Raw genomic sequence first — 20,502 nt, 5'->3', positions numbered from 1 at the left:
GCCAAAAATTAGAGGAGACTTGACATTTAAAAATCCATTATTTCACTGCTATTATATTCATGATTCCAATCCTCTCTTGCTTTCAGAGAAAATAGAGGTAAATATGAATAAAAAAAAAAAGCATTTTCTCCTCTGCATAATACCCCAAAATGGAGGAAACAGGGCAGAATAAATAAGTAAATAAATAAATAAAGACCACTCACTCTTAGACAAGATAAGTATGATGTCAAAAGTGGTGAATAAAAAAAATCTGTCTTGTTTGCTTGGTCTATTTTATGCACACAGTGAATCGATGACTTCATTCTAATAAGCAGGACTCCACATGAACACACACACACACACACACACACACACACACACACACACACTGTAAAGACGAACCTGCAGAGACAAAGAAGATTCCTGCGCTGAGGATGACGTTGTGTCGGCTTCGGTAAAACTCACTAGCGGCCACACAGAGCCCCCCCAGGAACAGCAGACCCACACTCATGATTGGAAAGATACTGGAGGCACGCACAGCACCTGCACACAAAAGCAGCAGAAAGACTTTTATTATAGAAAAGTACAGATGTGTCATGTTGTTTCAACATTATGCCCGTCTGGATGTACATAAAGCTGATAAGACAGTTTCCCCAGAGTCAAGACAACAGATTGTGATTGCTTCTTCTCAGACAAAAACACAATCTCAAATGTACGTCCTATAAAAGGTGATTTCCATCTTCAGTGTACAGTCTGTGAATGGCACTGATGAGATGCAGGAAAAAATGGAAACTTTGCAACATTAAATCACATCTACCTTAGTCTGAAATGTCCTGGGGCTGGTGCATTTTGTCAGGCTGTTTTTTCTCTTTTTTTTTTTGTTATTCCAGATTCATGTTGATTATGATTGAGACCTAAAAAATGTCATGCTTTGTAACCTTCAGTGCTACAGTTACAGAGAACCATGGACTGGGAATGTCAGCACTGAAGTACATACTTTACCATTCTATCTATCTATCTATCTATCTATCTATCTATCTATCTATCTATCTATCTATCTATCTATCTATCTATCTATCTATCTATCTATCTATCTATCTATCTATCTATCTATCTATCTATCTATCTATCTATCTATCTATCTATCATCCGTCCATCCATTCATCTATCATCCATCCATCCATCTAACATCCATCCGTCTGTCCGTCCGTCCATCCATCCATCTATCATCCATGCATCTATCATCCATCCATCCATCCATCCATCCATCCATCCATCTATCTATCTATCTATCTATCTATCTATCTATCTATCTATCTATCTATCTATCTATCTATCTATCTATCTATCTATCTATCTATCTATCTATCTATCTATCTATCTATCTATCTATCTATCTATCTATCTATCTATCTATCCATCCATCCATCCATCCATCCATCCATCCATCCATCCATCCATCCATCCATCCATCCATCCATCTATCTATCTATCTATCTATCTATCTATCTATCTATCTATCTATCTATCTATCTATCATCCGTCCGTCCATTCATCTATCATCCATCCATCCATCCATCTATCATCCATCCGTCTGTCCGTCCATCCATCCATCCATCCACCTATCATCCATGCATCTATCATCCATCCATCCATCATTCATCCATCCATCTATCTATCTATCTATCTATCTATCTATCTATCTATCTATCTATCTATCTATCTATCTATCTATCTATCTATCTATCTATCTATCTATCTATCTATCTATCTATCTATCTATCTATCTATCTATCTATCTATCTATCTATCATCCGTCCGTACATCCATCATCCATGCATCTATCTATCTATCTATCTATCTATCTATCTATCTATCTATCTATCTATCTATCTATCTATCTATCTATCTATCTATCTATCTATCATCCGTCCGTCCGTCCGTCCATCCATCCATTACGTTCTTTGCATGTAATGATGAACTGATCAACATGATAGATGTTTGTTTCTTGTGTTTCTTCTTCACTAAAACTGTTAACCTCTACCTTTCTTTGAAAAATTAACATTACATTTCTTACATTACCCTCATTTGAAGTCATAGGTTTTCATTCTTCACCTGTCTCCAAACTTTAGATATATTTCCACACATATAAATGCAACTTTTGCAGCGGCGGAAAAAATTCTTAGACCATCAAAAGTCATCAAAAACAATTCTTATGCAATCAAGTACTAACTCCTGTGTGTATCATGTGACTAAAACAGACAGAAAAAAAAACATGGAATGCCTAAAAGCACTGTTTTTGTCAGTACAATGCCATAGCTATTGACGTAAGAACTGAAGTGATTTTGGTTATTATCAAGGAAACATGAAAAATGGATAGATATCAGCTCTGAAATTAAACTCTTATGAGCTATTTTTGTTGTTATCATTATATTTGTTCAAACAAATGTACCTTTAGTTGTACCAGGCATTAAAATGAACAAGAAATTGAGGAAAACAAGGGTGGTCTAATCATTTTTTCTGCGACTTTATTTTAGGGTGACCATTAGATGACATACACTGATTATACTTCAGCTTGTGTTGTAGCTCAATACATATTATATCTAAGTTTACTACAACTATGTTGCAGTGTGGCTGGAAAAAGATGTATAAAACCTTAATCTTACAATGCGCAGGAGTTTTACCAGACAATTAACTTTGCTCGCATTGCCACAGCAAAGTTTGCAAAAGCGTGGTCATTTATTTCGCCCATTTTTTGCAAGTTATCTTTTTGCACCGCTGACTAGAATAACCGAGCCATGATCAACTGGGAGAACCACTGATGCTAATGTGCCCTAGATTTTATAGTGTTATGAGTGGGGTTATGGGGTCCAGTGCATCACAGAGTCAAAAAATCCTGAACGTAAACAATAACGATAAGCGGTTTACAATCAGACTTCACAATTCAGCATTAGTTCACAGTCCTTTCAGTGTTTTCAGTAATTATTTTCCCTGAATTTCCTGACCACGAACCTTAAATGTCAGAGCCATTGTTTTATTTCAGCGCTGGAGGACAGAACGAAAATGATGAAAACTGAGTCACTTTGCATTCACTCGCACACGGACACACACACATACACACACACACACACACACAGACAAGGCCAACGCGCTGCTACATGCTTGACTGAATGTGAATTCAGAACATGGTAAAGCATTCAGAGGCCTTCAGAGAGAGAGGAGAGAAGGAGAGAGAGAGCTGGATGCAGAAGGAAAAGATGGACAACAACCCAGACAGATGGAGAGTCATACTGACACATATGCAAAGCAAAATAATGAAGAGTCGAGTATGAAAGCGAGGCTTGTAGTGAAATATGTGTCAAAACACCATATGTGTATATGATGTAACGACATATTGTAGGGTGTTTACAAACAGCTTGTTATGGAGAATTGAGCAGCCGTACTTCTAGACATGTTGAAAAGATGATATATAGGCTGCTCATAAAACACATCAGTGCTTTTTAATTTGCTGCTTTAAAGGAACGCGTTTCCCACAGACTCGTCTCCTTCTTCATCTCCAGTCATTTCCAGCAGTGGCCGTTGACACTGTACAGCTGAACATATAGACCCCGCCCTCATGGCCCACACCTCTAGGCTCTTTGAAACACGGTCACTGGGTCCCGGCTCCGTATTGGCTGACCAGCGCTGAGGCCTGTGATCTAATTGGCCGCCTCTGGGGATGTTGCTCTGTGTGCAGCGAAGCGATGAAAAAGAAGCACAGGCTGAATCCATTTTCTCTTTTTTTAGGTGCTGTTTTTTTTTTTTTTTTTTGCTCTGTCCATCTCTTCTGTTTATTGTAATAAAAAGCCCCCCCCCTCCCATCCACTCCCAGCCCTATGTTTGCGGTTGCATCACCTCTGTTCTTTTCCTCTTCTGATGTATCTGGAAATAATAAGGTGATTCTTTCTTTCTACTTTGTCATTTTCTCATTATGGCAATGTTTGTTTTACTCATTTGTCTTGTGTATTTGCTGATAAAACGGTGGCATCTGTTTTTATATCTCTTGTTCTCTCCATTATAGCTTTTATGTTCATTTATCTATTTTATGTTCATTTATCTTCCTCTTGTTTCTGCAGCTGAATGCTAAGCAGCACACACAGGATCTTACCATTTATTCATTTTTCACTGTTCCATCCGCTCCGTCTGCAAGGAAATATTACTTTGCTGTAATGTATCTTAGAGGAAATTAATTCAATTTAAGTTCAACTACTGAACTCAAGTTCAACTGCTTTTAATTAGAATGGACATATGCCATGTCATCCATCTAAATTAGACGCTTATACATATTATCAGGTTGTATCATGACTCCTGTTCTAAATTCCAGTTTCCCTATGTGCGGGAAATTTATGATGATTAATACAGAAACAGTTTTTCATAATAAATAAATAAATACATAAATAAACATAATTTAGAAATAATAAAGAAAATACTGGGGGAAAAAAAAACTGAAAAAAATGTCAGCTACTGTCTGCATAGAACTGTGTAGTTTCCTTACTGAAAATGATGAAAAATGCCTAAATTAAAAAAAATAAACTTTTCCTGCTTCATTAAACTTCAAGATACAACCTGTTTGCTTCTTATAATATATTCAGTCTAAAAATGTTTCTTCAGTCATATACTGTTTTTGAAGTTTTGTCTACAGGTGATGTAAAAACCAGAAAATAATCGATTAAATTCACAAATCATCACAACACATAAAAAAATTAAAATGTATTTTTTGGCCCAGCTTTCCACCTGTGTAATTCATTTGGAGGTTGTTCAATTGTTAAATATTACAAGAAGTTTATGTAGGAGATCTTCCCTTCTGTCTCAACTACCTGTGACAAGTGCAAATTAAAGTGATAGGACCCTGGCTCACCTTTTTTGGACCTGTCCCAAGCTCAAAGTTTTCTGGGACGACATTTTTCATTTATACGGTGTTATATATAATAAGCCACTGCAGCCAGATGGTATATTTACAATACTACATTGCTCCACCTACTCTGTTACTGTCCTGATAGCACTACAAGAAGCTGTCATGTAGGGATGTAATGATTACCAGTATAACAATAAAATAGCCAACGGTTAGTATTACTGTTTAAATTCTAATTATCATGATAACCGTGTTTGATTACCGCACTTTTAGAGGAAAAAACACCTATGTAAAGATCTGCTTTTCCGTCAAATATTTGAGTATAGTTTTAATTTATTACAATTTTAATTTTATATACCTAATATTTGGAACCAATATTCACTTTAAAAGTCTTTGAAAAGGTTCGTTGAGCATCTGTGTGTTATTTATGCAATAAAGTATATACATTTTTCAAATCGGATTGCATATTTTTTTGTGCTTTCTGGCCTTTTATGTTGATATAGTAGGTTAAAGTGAAAAAAATAATAGACAGATGATATAAATGAAGTTGTGTTGAAAAAAAAGATACCAAACATGGGTATAGTAAACATTTGTTTATATAGTATATAAAGGCAAAATCAAAAGTACTGAAAAACAGACAAAATAGGCTCAGATCACTAAGGGTTAATATTTGAATGTTTCTGCAACAGAAGGTACATTGTGCCAATTATTTTATTTTATAATTATATTTAAATACAACTTGGGTAAATTATTTCAGTGTGTGTATAAGTACTTTTTGAACATTTTGAGCACAATTTCAACAATACCGGGATAATAATGATAACCGTGATAATTTTGGTCACAATAACCGTGATATGAAATTTTCATATTGTTACATCCCTGCTGTCATGTTTGGTATGGTTAGAGCAAAAAAGGTCATTTTGAGGGAATGGGAATCAAGCTCTCCACCCTGTTTTAAGAAATGGCTGAATGATACGGTGTCTTGTCTATACCTTGAAGAATTAAGATACATAATGTCAGACAACCACACCAAATTTCTTAAAATGTATTGATTACATTAACACAAAGATACAGTGTCAAGCTAGGCGCATCTAAGTATTCTGTACTGTACCTCTCTCAGGGTTCCCACTCTTTCCCTGAAATTATTTTCCAGGACTTTTCCAGGACATTTTCAGCCGTTACAGAGATAAGTTATCACGTCACACACTAATCCATTCCTCTGTCCCCCTCATTCTTTGGAAGTGTTCTTTTCTACAGTTGTAACGTGCATTTACCCAGATTGTTTCTATGTTTATTACTCAGACATTTGTGATGCAGTCTGTGGCTGTAATTTATCTATAGATAGATTCCGTAGAATAATGCAAACACACACACAGATTACAGCGCAGCACTTCATTAGCCTGACAAACTGGAGTTACAGTCTTCAACTGGAAAATTTCCAACTCAACTTTCTCTTCTCTCTTACTTTCTCTCTTGCACTTCCTCCAAAAATATTTGTATTTTCAATAAATCACTGAAAAACGATCTCCTTTGTTTCATCTCAGTTTAGACACACAAGGTCACGAGGCAAGGGGAGGATAAATAATTTTCCAGGATAACTTAACCATTTCTAAGACATTTGACCTTTTTTCTCATTTTCCAGGTTTTCCAGGACGTATGGGAACCCTGCTCTCTGTATGGCTGTCTGTTTTCTTGCTACATCCTCTGAATATAGACAGCACTTTAGGACCTTCCTTCAGATACTCTTCATCCACTTGCGGTCTTCACCTCATGTACAGTCCCTGACACCTGATGAGCACTTTCACTATCTGATGGACTGACTTTCTGAAATCTTTTATGGACTGACAGTCTTTGTGGTTATTTTGTTGCCTTGTTTTGGTCTACATTTGGACCATGTCTACTGTGTCGTGTCTGTACTTGTAGCTTATGTGATCAACAAAAATCCTCAAAAAATAAAATACTTAAAAAAAAAAAAAAAAAACTTACGTAGGAGGTATTCAGCAGCATCTGCTTCATAGTCAGCATCCTCTGGAAAGTGGTCAATCTTCTTGCAAACACCTCTGAACGTTCCTGCAGAAGAGAAATAGAGTGATTAAGAGATCAATTGTTCTACTTACTATTAACCTAATGAGGTCGATACAAAGTATAATGCCACAAAAAAGACACACATATAGACTACAACTCCCATTATAATTTCTATTATTATTGATAACAATAATAATAACAATAATAATAATAATAGTAATTACTAGTACTACTACTACTAATAATCTCACATGACTGTTTTCCAGATGTCTTTGATCAAACCCAATATCAGTAGCAAAAGAGACAAATATAATGTGGTTAATTAGAGCTTTGTCTTTGTATCTGTTAATGGGGTGCTGCTTTTATGATTCTTCTCTTGCACTAAATACTGAACATTTTATTTTACTATTTCACTCCTTGTCATTGAATCAAAATAAGCAAAATTTAATGCAAAATGACATAATATCACCATGGCAGCGTGTGTGGTTGATGTAAGACTAGGCATGACTAAGCCAGAGCTTTAACTTAAATTGAGATTAAATAGAAAATCAATCAGGATCAGACAAAAACTATGACTTATGAAAGTGTGATTCTACTGTTTTGCCTGTCAGACGTCATTCATATTGTCTGATTGTACTGTACTAAATCACATTTTCAGAGGAGTCAACGCTGACACTTCCTTACATAGACATGAATATACATCAAGAGCCGAAAACACCACAGAAGAAGAAGAAGAAGAAGCGAGAGAGGGAGCGAGCAAAAGACAGATGACAGATGATGCAGGACAGAGCTGTAGCCTTCAGGCTATGTGAGGGAAACACTAATGAAAAGCCTTATCACACCCAGCACACACACGCAGGTGCACGCATTTACCACTTCTGAATCCAGACACACACACACACACACACACACACACACACACACATACATACACACACACACACAGCTCATATGTTTACCTCTGAAATACAGACATCAACCACACACACACCGAGCAAATTCATTAAACTGATACATAGACGCTATCAATCATGCATGTGCGTAAAAGCCATCTGTATCTAGATTGTGTACGTCGGTGGTTGTCAGTCAGTGTATGTGTGTATGTGAGAGTGTGTTTGTGTTGTATTGACGAGGATGCAGTCTCCTATGAGCGTGCCATGTGTCAGGCAGAGTGACTCATCCTGCTTTGTGCTGCTTTGCTCAGAGACACACACTCAAAACACACACATTTCACAACATCTCTTATGTGCGTCCATGAGAAAATGTGTCAGATGGAAATCTATAGTATGTGTTTCTCTATGTGTGTGTGTGTGTGTGTGTGTGTGTATGGACTGCATGCCGATTTCTTCCCACCCCTCATTCAGTCCCATTCACACATGGCCAGCACCACCCGGGACATGAAAAGTGGAGGGGGGGGGGTGAAGGGATGAGGACATGAGGGAAGATGAGGGGAGAGGAAGTGGATGTGAAAGATGGTTGGTGGCAAAACTGCAGGAGAATTTGAGAGAAATGGGAGGATGCAGGCTGGCGGTGAACAAACAAACGACTCAATCTAATTGCTTATTTGCATATGAAGAGGTTCTTTCCAGTACCCACACTTACAAAATCATTCATAAACGGATTCATTGAGCTCCTGCAGAAGTAACTGGGGCTGTCACAATTCTGAAATTTTAGTTGATGATTGTCTTGAAAATAATGAATGACTTCATTGCATTTTTCTGTTAATTTTATGCCATTATTATACTAGTTTATTATACTCAATAATAATAACACTGGTCAACAACAAATTTATTGTTGAAGTTTTTTGAGCTGATTTAGGATAATTTTGGTGTGCTGAATCCAAAAATCACATTCATTTTGCTCAATCAGGTCAACTTTCTGAACTATGCTACATATTGGCTTTTTAACATTTTTGCTTACATTTATGGGCATTTTCACATCATATGATACAAAATTCTTTCATATTTCTTGCAATAAACGAGTTCTGAAGATTTTACTTTTGACAATTTATGATTAATGTTTTTTTTAATATTACAGGTGAATGAAATGGCTTCGACTAGAAGATCTTGCAAAAATAAGCCTGACGTATTCTGCTACATCTGCGGTGAATACACCATTGTACCTAACAGGAATCAAGTCACAAGTTTCATAAAGTGTGCTTACCAATCTTATTTTGGTATTAAACTTGGTGACCAAGATAAAGTTTGGGTGCAGATTATGAGAAGATCAAATTTTTCCAAATCAAATTAGCAAAAAAACCTGACCTGATTGAGAAAAACAGATGTCATTTTTGGATTTAGCGATGCAAAATGGTCCTAATTCAGTTGAAAAAACCTAGACAACTTGCAAAAAACATTTTTTGTAACCCAGTGTAATACACATATGACCACAGTGGCACACAATGATTAGATTTGCAGCTAAATTCACGATTTTAATGTCAATCAGTGTTAATTAAAATGTGGTAGAACATTAGAATATGTGAGATAAACACTTGGCTTTAAAACTCCACTCAGGTGTCATTAAATGACTGCAGAAAGAAGAGAACATGACAAAATGACAGCATAAAAAGAAAGCCAGTCAAACCTGACATGGTGGAAAATGATGCGGAATTAGTGATGGAAGTATAGCATTTCTGTTCGTTTCATCAGGTTGAATGGAAATGATATAAATGATTATGCAAAATGACTGTGGTCAGATCTAATCATTTCTATCAAGCAATTATATGATAATTGTGACAGACCTCACAGTAACTACTGTAGTAACTGACTGAGATTGTGACAAAAAAAATGAAAAGCCTTTATTATCTGTATTTGGTAAATGACAAGTAGATGGGATTTCAAACCAAAAAAAAAAAAAGATAATCACTGGGAAGTACTCAACTATTATTTGATCAATATAACCAGTGTGTTAGACTGTTAGATAGACCTCAGTTATAAATGGTTTAGAAGTGGCTGCTGATTAACACGCAATTTGTAACAATATATGGCAAAAGTAAAAGACCATTTCTTACTTTGGCTGTCTGACAACAAATACAAACTATCTTTCTGCAGCCTGTGCGACAGTGTGGGAGCTAAACAACTCATCTTTTTTTACCTGTGAAATTCATCTGTTTTGCATTAACATTACAGAGAATCAATGAAAAAGACAAGTTGGAAACCTTGTAAAATTACTGTGCGCCACTTCCACATTTACCTAGAATATTAATTTAATTACACTGGTTGTGATCAACCAGTGATCCCAGTCCAACATCCTATACAGCAGGGGTGCCAAACTCATTTTAGTTCAGGGGACATATTCAGCCTAATATGATCTAAAGTGGGCCGGACCAGTAAAATAATATAAATAACAGGATAATAACTTATGAATAATGTCGACTCCAAAGTTTTCTCTATGTTTTTGAGTGAAAAAAGTGAGATTCTGTAATGAAAATGTTTACATCTACAACTGTACTTGAACATAATATGAACGAATATAAACACCCTGAAAATTCTTAAGTAAAATAAGTGCAATTTTTTATTATATTGCACCATAGTTTATCATTTCTACATGTGCATTACAACTTACAGATCACAATGGATCTACAAATACACAAAACATTTAATAACAGGCAGAATATTATTAAAACTCCACATACTTCTATTAAGACATTTAAGGTTGTTCATGTTTATTTTCATGTTTATATTCAGGTCATTTACTTTTTTTGTAAAAGCCTAGTCTGTAAATGTAAACATTTTTGTATAATTTAACTGTTGTTGTTTTTTTTACAGTAAAACAAAGAGAAAAATTTGCAGTTTTCATTATTTATAAGTTATTAGAGTAATGTTTTACTGGTCTGACCCACTTTAGATTGAATTGACCTAAAATCATTGTAACATCCTTGATTGTTAATATCTTCAGTGTAATTTTTGCATTTCACAAATTCATCCCACAGGCCGGATTGGACCCTTCGTCGGGCCGGTTTTGGCCCCCTGGCTGCATGTTTGACACCTGTGCTATACAGCATGCACAGCCACTGGCATTAGCCCAAGTCTGATGCCACTATACTCCGAGGTAAAATATGACATAAGACAGAATAGTCGCATAATGAAAGTTTTTTTAAACAAATATTGTGATATTTGAAAACTATGAACCCAGAGGGAAACAGTGAAACCTTGACAACTGAAAGCCTGTTTTGTTATATTCTCACAGTCACAGATGTGAAACTAATCCAACCAGAACACACAATCAGTTGTATTATATTTGCAGATACATTAAAGGTGAACTGCCTCTTGAATAGGGGTAAATTACATATTTGGCAGAGGCTCCTCTCAGCTGAAGATGAAAGCGTACGTGGCGCACTACTAGCATAAACTACAGCGTCCGTGTGCATTGAAATGAAGAAACAGGTCACCACAGTGCAACATGAATCATTGATGTGTTTTTGGATAACAATGCAGGCTTTGGATACGCAGACAAAAACGGTTTTGGTCTTTGACTGGCATTTGTTTTCATCATTAGAAACACACAATGCTGCTTTCTTCCTTTAATGTGGCCTGATTTGATTGGATGATAAAAGCTGCAGTGAAGTCATAGAAGGTAACTGTAGCCTTAGCTGCTCCTGTTGGACGCATCAAGGTGTAAAGCATCATCAATCAGGGGTCTGCCTTGTGTCTACCGGCCTGGGAAATTCATTATGCCTCCTGCCTTTTAAATGGACGGATTTGTATTGAACCATCCTGACGTATAGAGCACCGAGACCTCATGCAATGAAATACCAGAGATGCACTGCACGCACACACGCAGCCATGGACATATAGTGTGAGCTGTGAAAGGGAACAGGGAGATAGATGGCTGTTTTTATTTCCACCACTCTGACTGAGAATCTACATCACTATCAGATAAACAAACAGTCACACATGCACACACTCCACTCACTTATGCATGTACAATATCATTAATATGTAATGACAAATACTTTGTGCTGCAGTGCATGATGACGTCACACCGCCGCTTTCTGGAAAACAGCCACGGTCGACTAAAAATAGGTCTACACATACATGCATGAACACACACACACACACACGCATGCAGAGAGAGTCATTAAGACTGGTGTGTTGTTAGACCTCCAGGTCAGAGTGTTCATCATAATGATGAGTGAGTAACAAACAGAGCACTGGGAATCTTTAAAACTATTAAGCACACACACACACTCACACACACACACACACACACACACTAACACACGCACACACGCAGTCAGAAAAGAAGAGGAGGGAATATATCTGCAGTAAGATTGTCTTTTTGTCAGAGTTTGTTTTCTTTCAGACTACTTCTTTTATGCAATTATCTGATATCTGCACACTCTTCCTGTTGCTTGAGTCAAACCTGTTTAAAAAGCAAAAGTCTGGTGATGTTCTGCACTTCTTATCAGCAAATACCACAAAAACACCCAAAAATAATCAAATGAGAGCACACTAACAAGTGGCGTACGATGAGCGGAATTTTCCACTTGAGTCCAAAGTGTCCTAAAGCCACCTCTATGAGACACGACATTGCACATGTTGCTTTATTACGCTAATGATCACTGACCACTGTGGCCCTGTTCTGTTGTTAGAAATACTCAGTCGCACAACAAATCCAAATAGGCCCAATCAAATGCATTACGTATTCTTCTTTGAGTGCGGTCATTTTGAAAATAGCTTAGGAGATAAGATGGAAACACAAATGCAAAATGTTGTTTTTGTATGTGCTGAGGTGAGGTGAAGGTGTGTCATGTATTTCTCATCCCTCGCTGAAGTTTTGTTGGCTATCTCCAAATGCTGTATCAGGAGTTAGTCAAGTAGCTGTCACACAGATTTATGTCAAGTGTCACATCCAGTCTGTGATCTCACCATGAAGAAACAACTCCCTGTCCACCGGATCCAAAACACAACTGTCTATCAGAGCACATTCCTAACTGCAAACCCTTCACACAAACTTTTATCCTTTGAGATTTTTCTGTATCTCTGACAAGATAATGATAAAAAATATCTAAAAAGTAAAGATCAAATACAGTGAAACAGCAAAGTCATACATGAAACGCACACACATACACACACTGATACACAACAGTACATCAGGAGATATTTGCCTCACAAAGGTCAAAATGACCTAAGGGCAGCTACAGCAAGGCATTGTGGGATACATATACCATGCATATGTGCCTGCATGAGTGTTTGTCTGTCTCTGTGTTTTTTTTCAGAATCATACGGTTTTGTTATATTTTACTATTTGTGCTATTAAAAAAAACATGATTATTACGTCCAGTTTCTTAGTAAAGTGTAAATGCACATCGTATTAGGAAAACACTTCATCACATAGAAACACAGCCTAGAAAAGAGACTTGTGCTTCATTAAAAAAAAACTATTATTTACAAAATCTGCGACAAAACCATTACTTTAAGAGATAGATACAACCAACAAGATTATATGTTACATGTTGATGTTAAAAGTGCTAATGTAGATTTCCACACACATCATTTAAGAGGACAGTAGTATAAGAATTCTAAGTGTTTTACTCATTAAAACCTGCAAATTCTAGGTCAAAAAAACTTAACAGAATTATGAATGTTCACTATAGTCAACAGTGAAATCACACAAACTTTGCACCAGATCTTAAAGGAGTGATATTTTGCTTTTTTAAATGGAATTATGCATTTTCAAACATTTCCCTGTGGTCTACATAAACTGTAAATGCTATGCTTGGGTCTGAATTCTTCATTAATTCAACTCCATAGGTCCATCTTCAACCCTATTTCTGAGTAATGATACCAGAAAGGTGGTTTTGAGCGCTGGCCCTTTAAATGCAAATGAGCCACTTCACGCCCCACCCCCTCCAGGTTGTTGACTGCGCTGCTCTGTCCCGCTCAGCCACTTGTGTTCGTTTATACAACTAACAACTGAACATTTTAGGTAATCAGCTCGAAGTTTGAACGTATTTTCAGTATGGACGACAACCACTACTGCTGACAAACAATTATGGCGTACTCGGAGAAATATTAGTCAGAACTCTTGACCTTATATGTGCAAATGTTGTGACATAACTAGTTATAAAATGTAACAAATTAAGCAGGAATTGAAACGGGTTGTAGAAATCCACTGGATTTTTGCCAAACTGAATATAAAGATAGTTTTGCAGCACCTGGAGGGTTCAAATTCAAACTTTATGAACTTTTAGGGTCCAAATACACAAATAAATGTACTAAAAACTAATAAAAGTGGGTTTAGCAAAATATGACCTCTTTAAAGGTAAAACCATGCAAAGGTTTCACCTGATCCTAAAAGGTGAAAACATGCAAATATGTCACTCAGATGTAAAAACCACAACATGTAAGTGTCGCACTGTAAATGTAAGACAGCGTAAATGTTATACCTGGTCTTAAAGGTAAAAACAGACAAATGACACACATGTTCTTATAGGTACAAGAATGCAAATGAAGTAAGCACTGTTTAAAAAAACACATAAACTACATGTGTTCTTAACCCTTTAACCCCTGACGTGTCTGGATTCCGATTTATTCTAAACTAGCCAAGGCAGATCAGTGACCCCCCCCCAAATCACCACCAAAATTTAATAATTTGTTCCTTGTGCCAGTATCAACATTTCCTGAAAATTTCCTCCAAATCCATCCAGAAGTTTTGAGTTATCTTGCTAACAGGCAAAAAGACAAACAGACAAACAGACAAACCCCGATGAAAACAGAACCTCCGCCAAATAATCCTAAAAATTCAACAGTTTGCTCAGTGGGAACATTTTAAAAACGTACTGATAGAATAGACCTGGTGCTTTCCACAGACATCTGAGCATGCTCAGTGCAACCCCCTGCCACTTGTGGAATAAGGGGCAAAACACAGAGCAGTGAATGACACCTACTCAGAAGTTAAAGGGTTAATGAGTGCAGAGCTACAAACATTTTCATTTTTTAACTTCAACTATCATTCCCATAGCTTTTTCTGAACTTTCTCATTTCTCCTTTACTGAATGCTATCGAATACTACATAAAATATCAGTTCAGATTAAGGTAAATTGTAAATCGTAATTAAACGATATCAGATGTTAACAAGTATGATCAGGTAACGTGCACCATACTGTGTGATGTCAAACAAGAGCTCCACCTGTTCTATCAGAGAGTTAAGTGGTCTGCATACTAAACAGCAGTAATATTCCATGAAAAAAAAAAAAAAAAAAAAAAAAAAAGTGCCTCAAAACAAGGTCAAAAAGGAGACGAACACAAACAACAGATGCCCCAGTAATTGCGTCGAGCTGGTCATGAGATGCCAGCTGTTTGTCCTTGCTCTCACTTTCTCCCACACAAACATGCTGCATGTACAGAGGAGCTACAGGTCACCATCACCAAATCTGCTGCAAAAAACAGTCGCGGCAATGATACAGTCGGAGAGTTTCTCACAGTATTGTATCAATGTCACATGCACATGCTACGACCACAGGGCTCGGTTTACCCTCAAATAACCTTAAAACAGAAACATGCCTGGCAGGAAAGACTATGCTAATAGAGTGGAAAATTTTGGGTTTTTTTTGTGTTTTCTGAATGTGACTGCAAAGAAAAACAAAGTGTGAGCACCAAGTTCGGCAAGTCCTCCCTTTTAAGTGACAAAATAGGTCATTTGTCCCTGCCTTCTAAAATTATCCATGCCAATGTTTTCTGATGCCTCTCTCAGCAGGATACTGTTTGTTGTATCTTCCAAAAGTGTGGTTAATTATGTTACAAATGCAAAGCAATACAAAAATAACTCCTGTGTTTTCTGAGGAGGATTGGTTACACAAAAAGGCTAAAAAATCAGGTGGAGGAGAAAATATTGTAACAAGAGCTGATCATGATAATGGTTAATATTAACCCAAGCTAATACAAACACACTTTGTCACCCAGATACCCATATGAACAAAAAAGGTTCTAAAATAACCTCAGACTACTATACTTCCTCTATCAATCATCATTCACATTTTTTTTTTATCAAGCCAAGGAATAGACTGAACCACTCACCATTGCACTTCCAGAAGAAACATATACAAAGATTATTGGACATATGACGACGTAGAAAATACACAGATCTTACAAAGACAGCTACATTTTTGACAAAGTCATGGCCAACTTGGGGGGGGGGGGGGGGGGGGGGGGCATGTGTAGGAGTGTGTGTGTATCTTTGTATATGTTACATCTTATGTGTTGTCTGCTATTGTTGTGTGAAATGATGGTTACGTAAAATATGTGTATGTGTCACTTTTTGCAAATAAAAAAAAAAAGAAGAGAAGAAAGGAGACTGCTAAAGCACATGACTGAGAGCCTAGCAATTCCAGTCCACTTTGTGATAGGAAGTAATAGTAAAGTAAGTTGTAAAGTAGTAAAATGTTCATTCTTATTAGATACTTGATTCTTGTAAATGATCTTGTCACGTAATTTTGTTTAGCTTCCATATAAACTAAATGTTCAATACTTAGGAAATTTACAATAAGTCTTTGTCACAGTGTGTGTTATGCCTTGAGTCAGTTGTTTGTTGATGTTTTTAAGCTAATAGCAGCTAGTTTTCACTGTTGCTGCTGTAGAGGAGCAGAGGAGAGGCATTGAGGTGATAATAATAATAATAATAATATTGATAATAATAATAATAATAATAATAATAATAATAATAATAATAATAATATTGATAATAATAATAATAATAATAATAATAATAATAATAATAATAATAATAATAATAATAAGAGGTGGGAGTGCTGCATCTATCGAGGATGTCTATCAGAGACTCAAGCTGTATCCCAGTCAGGTCAGCCAGCCTTGTGTACATTGTATGGCTCATTTCTTTCATCGCCTCAATGGTGCGGTTTTAGTATCTCATGTGTCCTCTCATGTTGCCCCAAAAAACAAACAAACTTTCTAGTAAACAAACACAACATGTACCATGCACATCTTCCCCTCCCTCTGCTGAAATGTGATCCTCCTTTGTGTTACTGGCTTCGGCTCGGCAGTAAATCACTTATGGTTTGTCAGAAACCCATAGCTTTATTAGTCTTTTTGGGAAAATACTATATAACAGTATAATAACATTATATTCACAATGTTGCAGTGTTGTTAGTGATGCAAAACTAGTTTGAATGCCATCACCATCAGATATATATAATAATACAGGTTTATTCAAAAAGAATGAACTGAATTCATGACGCATTGCTTCAGTTCTCAAGCGTCGTCATGGAATGAGTCAGTGACCATTTGAAAGAGGAGTTTGTCTTTTTATTTTTTTTTAATGTTCTTTTATACTGCACTTATTAATGCTGTTTAAACATGGTTGTTGATATTTTTTATAATTTTCATTCTGTCTTTTCATACATTTTTTGTAGTGGTTGTTTGTATCTGCTCATGTCTGGGTAGGGTTATGTGTTGTGTCATGGGTGGATGTTGTTTAGAAAATCAAAAATCTCCTTCCTGTATAATGAATGTCTTATTCATGTTCTGTTATTAATAAAAAGACTTTTGAAAGAAAGAAAGAGGAGTTTTCTAAGTTTGAGCTTTTTTAAATGAAAAAGTGCCCCAGTGATGGATTCGTCAGAAGGGGGCCCAAGACCTTGGTCTTTGTACTTGGCCTGTGAGATCCCCAGACCTCACTGTGTGTGATTTTTTCTTGTGGGGATATGTAAAAGATCGCGTTTCTGTTCCAAGCTACCCACTAAACTTGATGACCTTAAACATTGAATAACAGCAGCATTGATCACGATCTACACCACCACACCCGCCAAAGGGTCCAGTCTGGCCCCTGGGATGAATATGTGAAATAGAAAAATTACACTGAAGATATTAATCATTTTAGTTCAGGTTCCACATACAGACCAATTTAATCTCAAGTGGGTCAGATCAGTAAAATACTATCAGAACAACCTATAAATGATCACAACTCCAAATTTTTCCCTTTGTAAATGTAAACATTTTCATGTCATTTTACTGTAATTACACTAAAACAAACTAACATTTCACAAATACACAAATAACCTCAACAAATATGAACATTTTGAAATGCCTGAAGTGTAATTTTAACAATATTCTGCCTGTTATTAAATGTTTTGTGTGTTTGTTGATCCACTGTGATCTGGAAATTATAATTCACATGCGTAAATGATAAACTGAGACATAATATTGTTAAAATTGCACTTAGTTGTCTTCAGAAATTTCAGTTTGTTCATGTTATTCACATTATTTTAAAAGGATAGTTGGTAGATGCAAACATTTTCATGTCATTTTACTGTATTTACATTAATATTTCACTAATACATGAATAACCTCAACAAATATGAACATTTTGAAATGCCTGAAGTGTAATTTTAACAATATTCTTCCTGTTATTAAATGTTTGTGTGTTTGTTGATCCACTGTGATCTGTATGTTGTACTTTACACATTTAAATGATAAACTGAGACATAATATTGTTAAAATTGCACTTAGTTGTCTTAAGAAGTTTCAGTTTGTTCATATTATTCACATTATTTTAAAAGGATAGTTGGCAGATGTAAACATTTTCATCGCATAATTTTACTTTTTTCACTCTAAAACAGAGGAAATTTTGGAGTTGACATTATTTATATATTATCATGTTATTATTTCACTGGTTCGGCCCACTGCAGATCAAATTTGGCTTTATGTGGCCCCTGAACTAAAATGAGTCTGACACCCCTGATCTCCACAGCGGATCGTGATATGCTGATACATGTCTGGGAGGAATTCTCTTTTCACACTGATGTTGCTGCAGGTGGTGGTCACATTGAACACTTGTCAGACAGGAACTAAAAGTTGATTGTGAGTAGAATACTTGTGACTTGGTTGGAGTTTTCTGTTGCTTCTCCTTATTAAAATATTGCATCATGAAATCGGTTCATTCTTTTTGAATAACCCTGTATATTACTCCTACATCGGCTCGGACCGTCCAAACCAGAAATGGACTCAATGCAAACCCATTTTTTTTTGCCAGTAAGTAAGATGGAATATCTCTATAGTTTTGTTTGCAGGTGAGCTGCTCCTAATCATATGATGTTGTACAAAATGTGAGCGTCCTGTCTCAAACCTCCACCTCGCCACAGACACACACATACACATGCACCCAGAATATAAAGCATTTTGTCAACTAGAAAACAGAATAGAAGTAGAGGAGCGAGTGAGCGAGCGAGCAAGCGGGGAAAGTTGAAAAGCCGAGCAAACTGGACTGCTTGTTTCCTCAGAGCGCCTCTGACAGTTCGGTGTGGGTGACTGTGCCTCGTCCTCGCTCTCTCCATGCATTTCTACCTCTCTCGCCCTCTCTGATTACCTCTTTCCAGGCGGAGGAGAGAGAGAGAGAGAGAGAGAGAGAAAGAGGGAGAGGGAGGAAGAGGCTAGTTTCCACGGTGATGGGTGATGAAAAAGAACGAGACAGGTTCTGCTTGGTTGCACACCTCTTCTCTTTCTTTTCTTTTCCCCCTTTCGCAGTCCATCCTTCCACAAATGTTCTCTTGCTTTCTCTTTGCTCGAAACATCTCTGTGCTGTTTTAAATGTTCTTATCGTCTTTCCTTTAGTCTGTTTTATTTTATTATGTTTAAACATCCAGTCATTCCTCGGTTTTTATCTTTCATCTACCCTGCTCTCCTCACTTTTACCCATTAGCAGAACATTCATCAGTTCCATATATGTTTGTTTAATATTTCATTTCTCAACAATGACCATTAATGTGCTGTTTTTAGAGCCTTGACGCTTTAGGAAGACTCGTCAGGTTTTTAGTATCTCTGCTCTATCTGTTCCTATTCATCAAAAACACTAATGACACTAATGACTCATTTTCGTTCCATAAAAAGCTTGATTGGGTTTTTCTTTTAGCTGAGTTCAATACTCACTGTGACTCATCCAGGAGTTAGTCAGTACAGTATATTCCAGTTTATTATGAAGAGGTGGGACTAAAGATCCCAACAGGAACATGTCATAATACTTCCTACTGTGACATGTAATTGACACATTGGTTTCAAATATCAATATTTATAATAAAAACAAACATGATGCAGCAGCTCTAAACAGTTTCTCCTGCCAGTTTGACTTAACAGAGCCACTACTACTATTTGGAATAATGCCACACACAGACATGGAAGTTATTTCCATGCTCTGAGCTCAGACTCTTTATATTTTTACCTCTGCCAAGGAGGTTATGTTTTTGCTGGCATTGGTTTGTCTGTCTGTCTGTCTGTCTGTCCATGTGCAAGATAACTCAAAAAGTTATGGACAGATTTGGATGAAAATTTCAGGAAATGTTGATACTGGCACAAGGAACAAATGATTAAATTTTGGTGGTGATCGGTGTGTGTGTGTGTGTGTGTGTGTGTGTGTGGGGGGGGGGGGGGGGGGGGGCACTGAACTGCCTTGGCGGAGGTCTGCGCTCTCCAACTGCTTTTCTAGTTTAGATATTATTTCATCTCTGTCCGATACCACAAGGAACTGAATAAATACAGAATTCCTGCTTTTTGTCTTTTGAGGGATATTTTTTGTTTTTCGGTTACAGACAGTCATTTATCACGGATGATTATCTTCAAAAACAAATAAAAAAATAAAAACTTTTTGACGAGAAT

The 20,502-nt window shown here is 36.6% G+C and overlaps 1 protein-coding gene across 1 annotated transcript in view; it reads right to left on the bottom strand.

The window, feature by feature from the left end:
- The window catches only part of cacng3b (calcium channel, voltage-dependent, gamma subunit 3b), a 45,472-nt gene that overhangs the window by 10,733 nt on the left and 14,237 nt on the right, over positions 1–20,502 (bottom strand). The window contains exons 2-3 of the mRNA XM_030141109.1: positions 6,857–6,940; positions 382–522 (exon numbers count right to left, since the gene is read on the bottom strand). Coding sequence (XP_029996969.1) covers positions 382–522; positions 6,857–6,940 — 225 coding nt within the window. The remainder of the gene's footprint in view (positions 1–381; positions 523–6,856; positions 6,941–20,502) is intronic.

The sequence above is a fragment of the Sphaeramia orbicularis genome, chromosome 8 (genome assembly GCF_902148855.1).
Source record: "Sphaeramia orbicularis chromosome 8, fSphaOr1.1, whole genome shotgun sequence".
NCBI classification, from domain to species: Eukaryota; Metazoa; Chordata; class Actinopteri; order Kurtiformes; family Apogonidae; genus Sphaeramia; species Sphaeramia orbicularis.
Note: the sequence above shows the minus strand (reverse complement) of the source record. Positions and strands in the feature narration are given on the sequence as shown.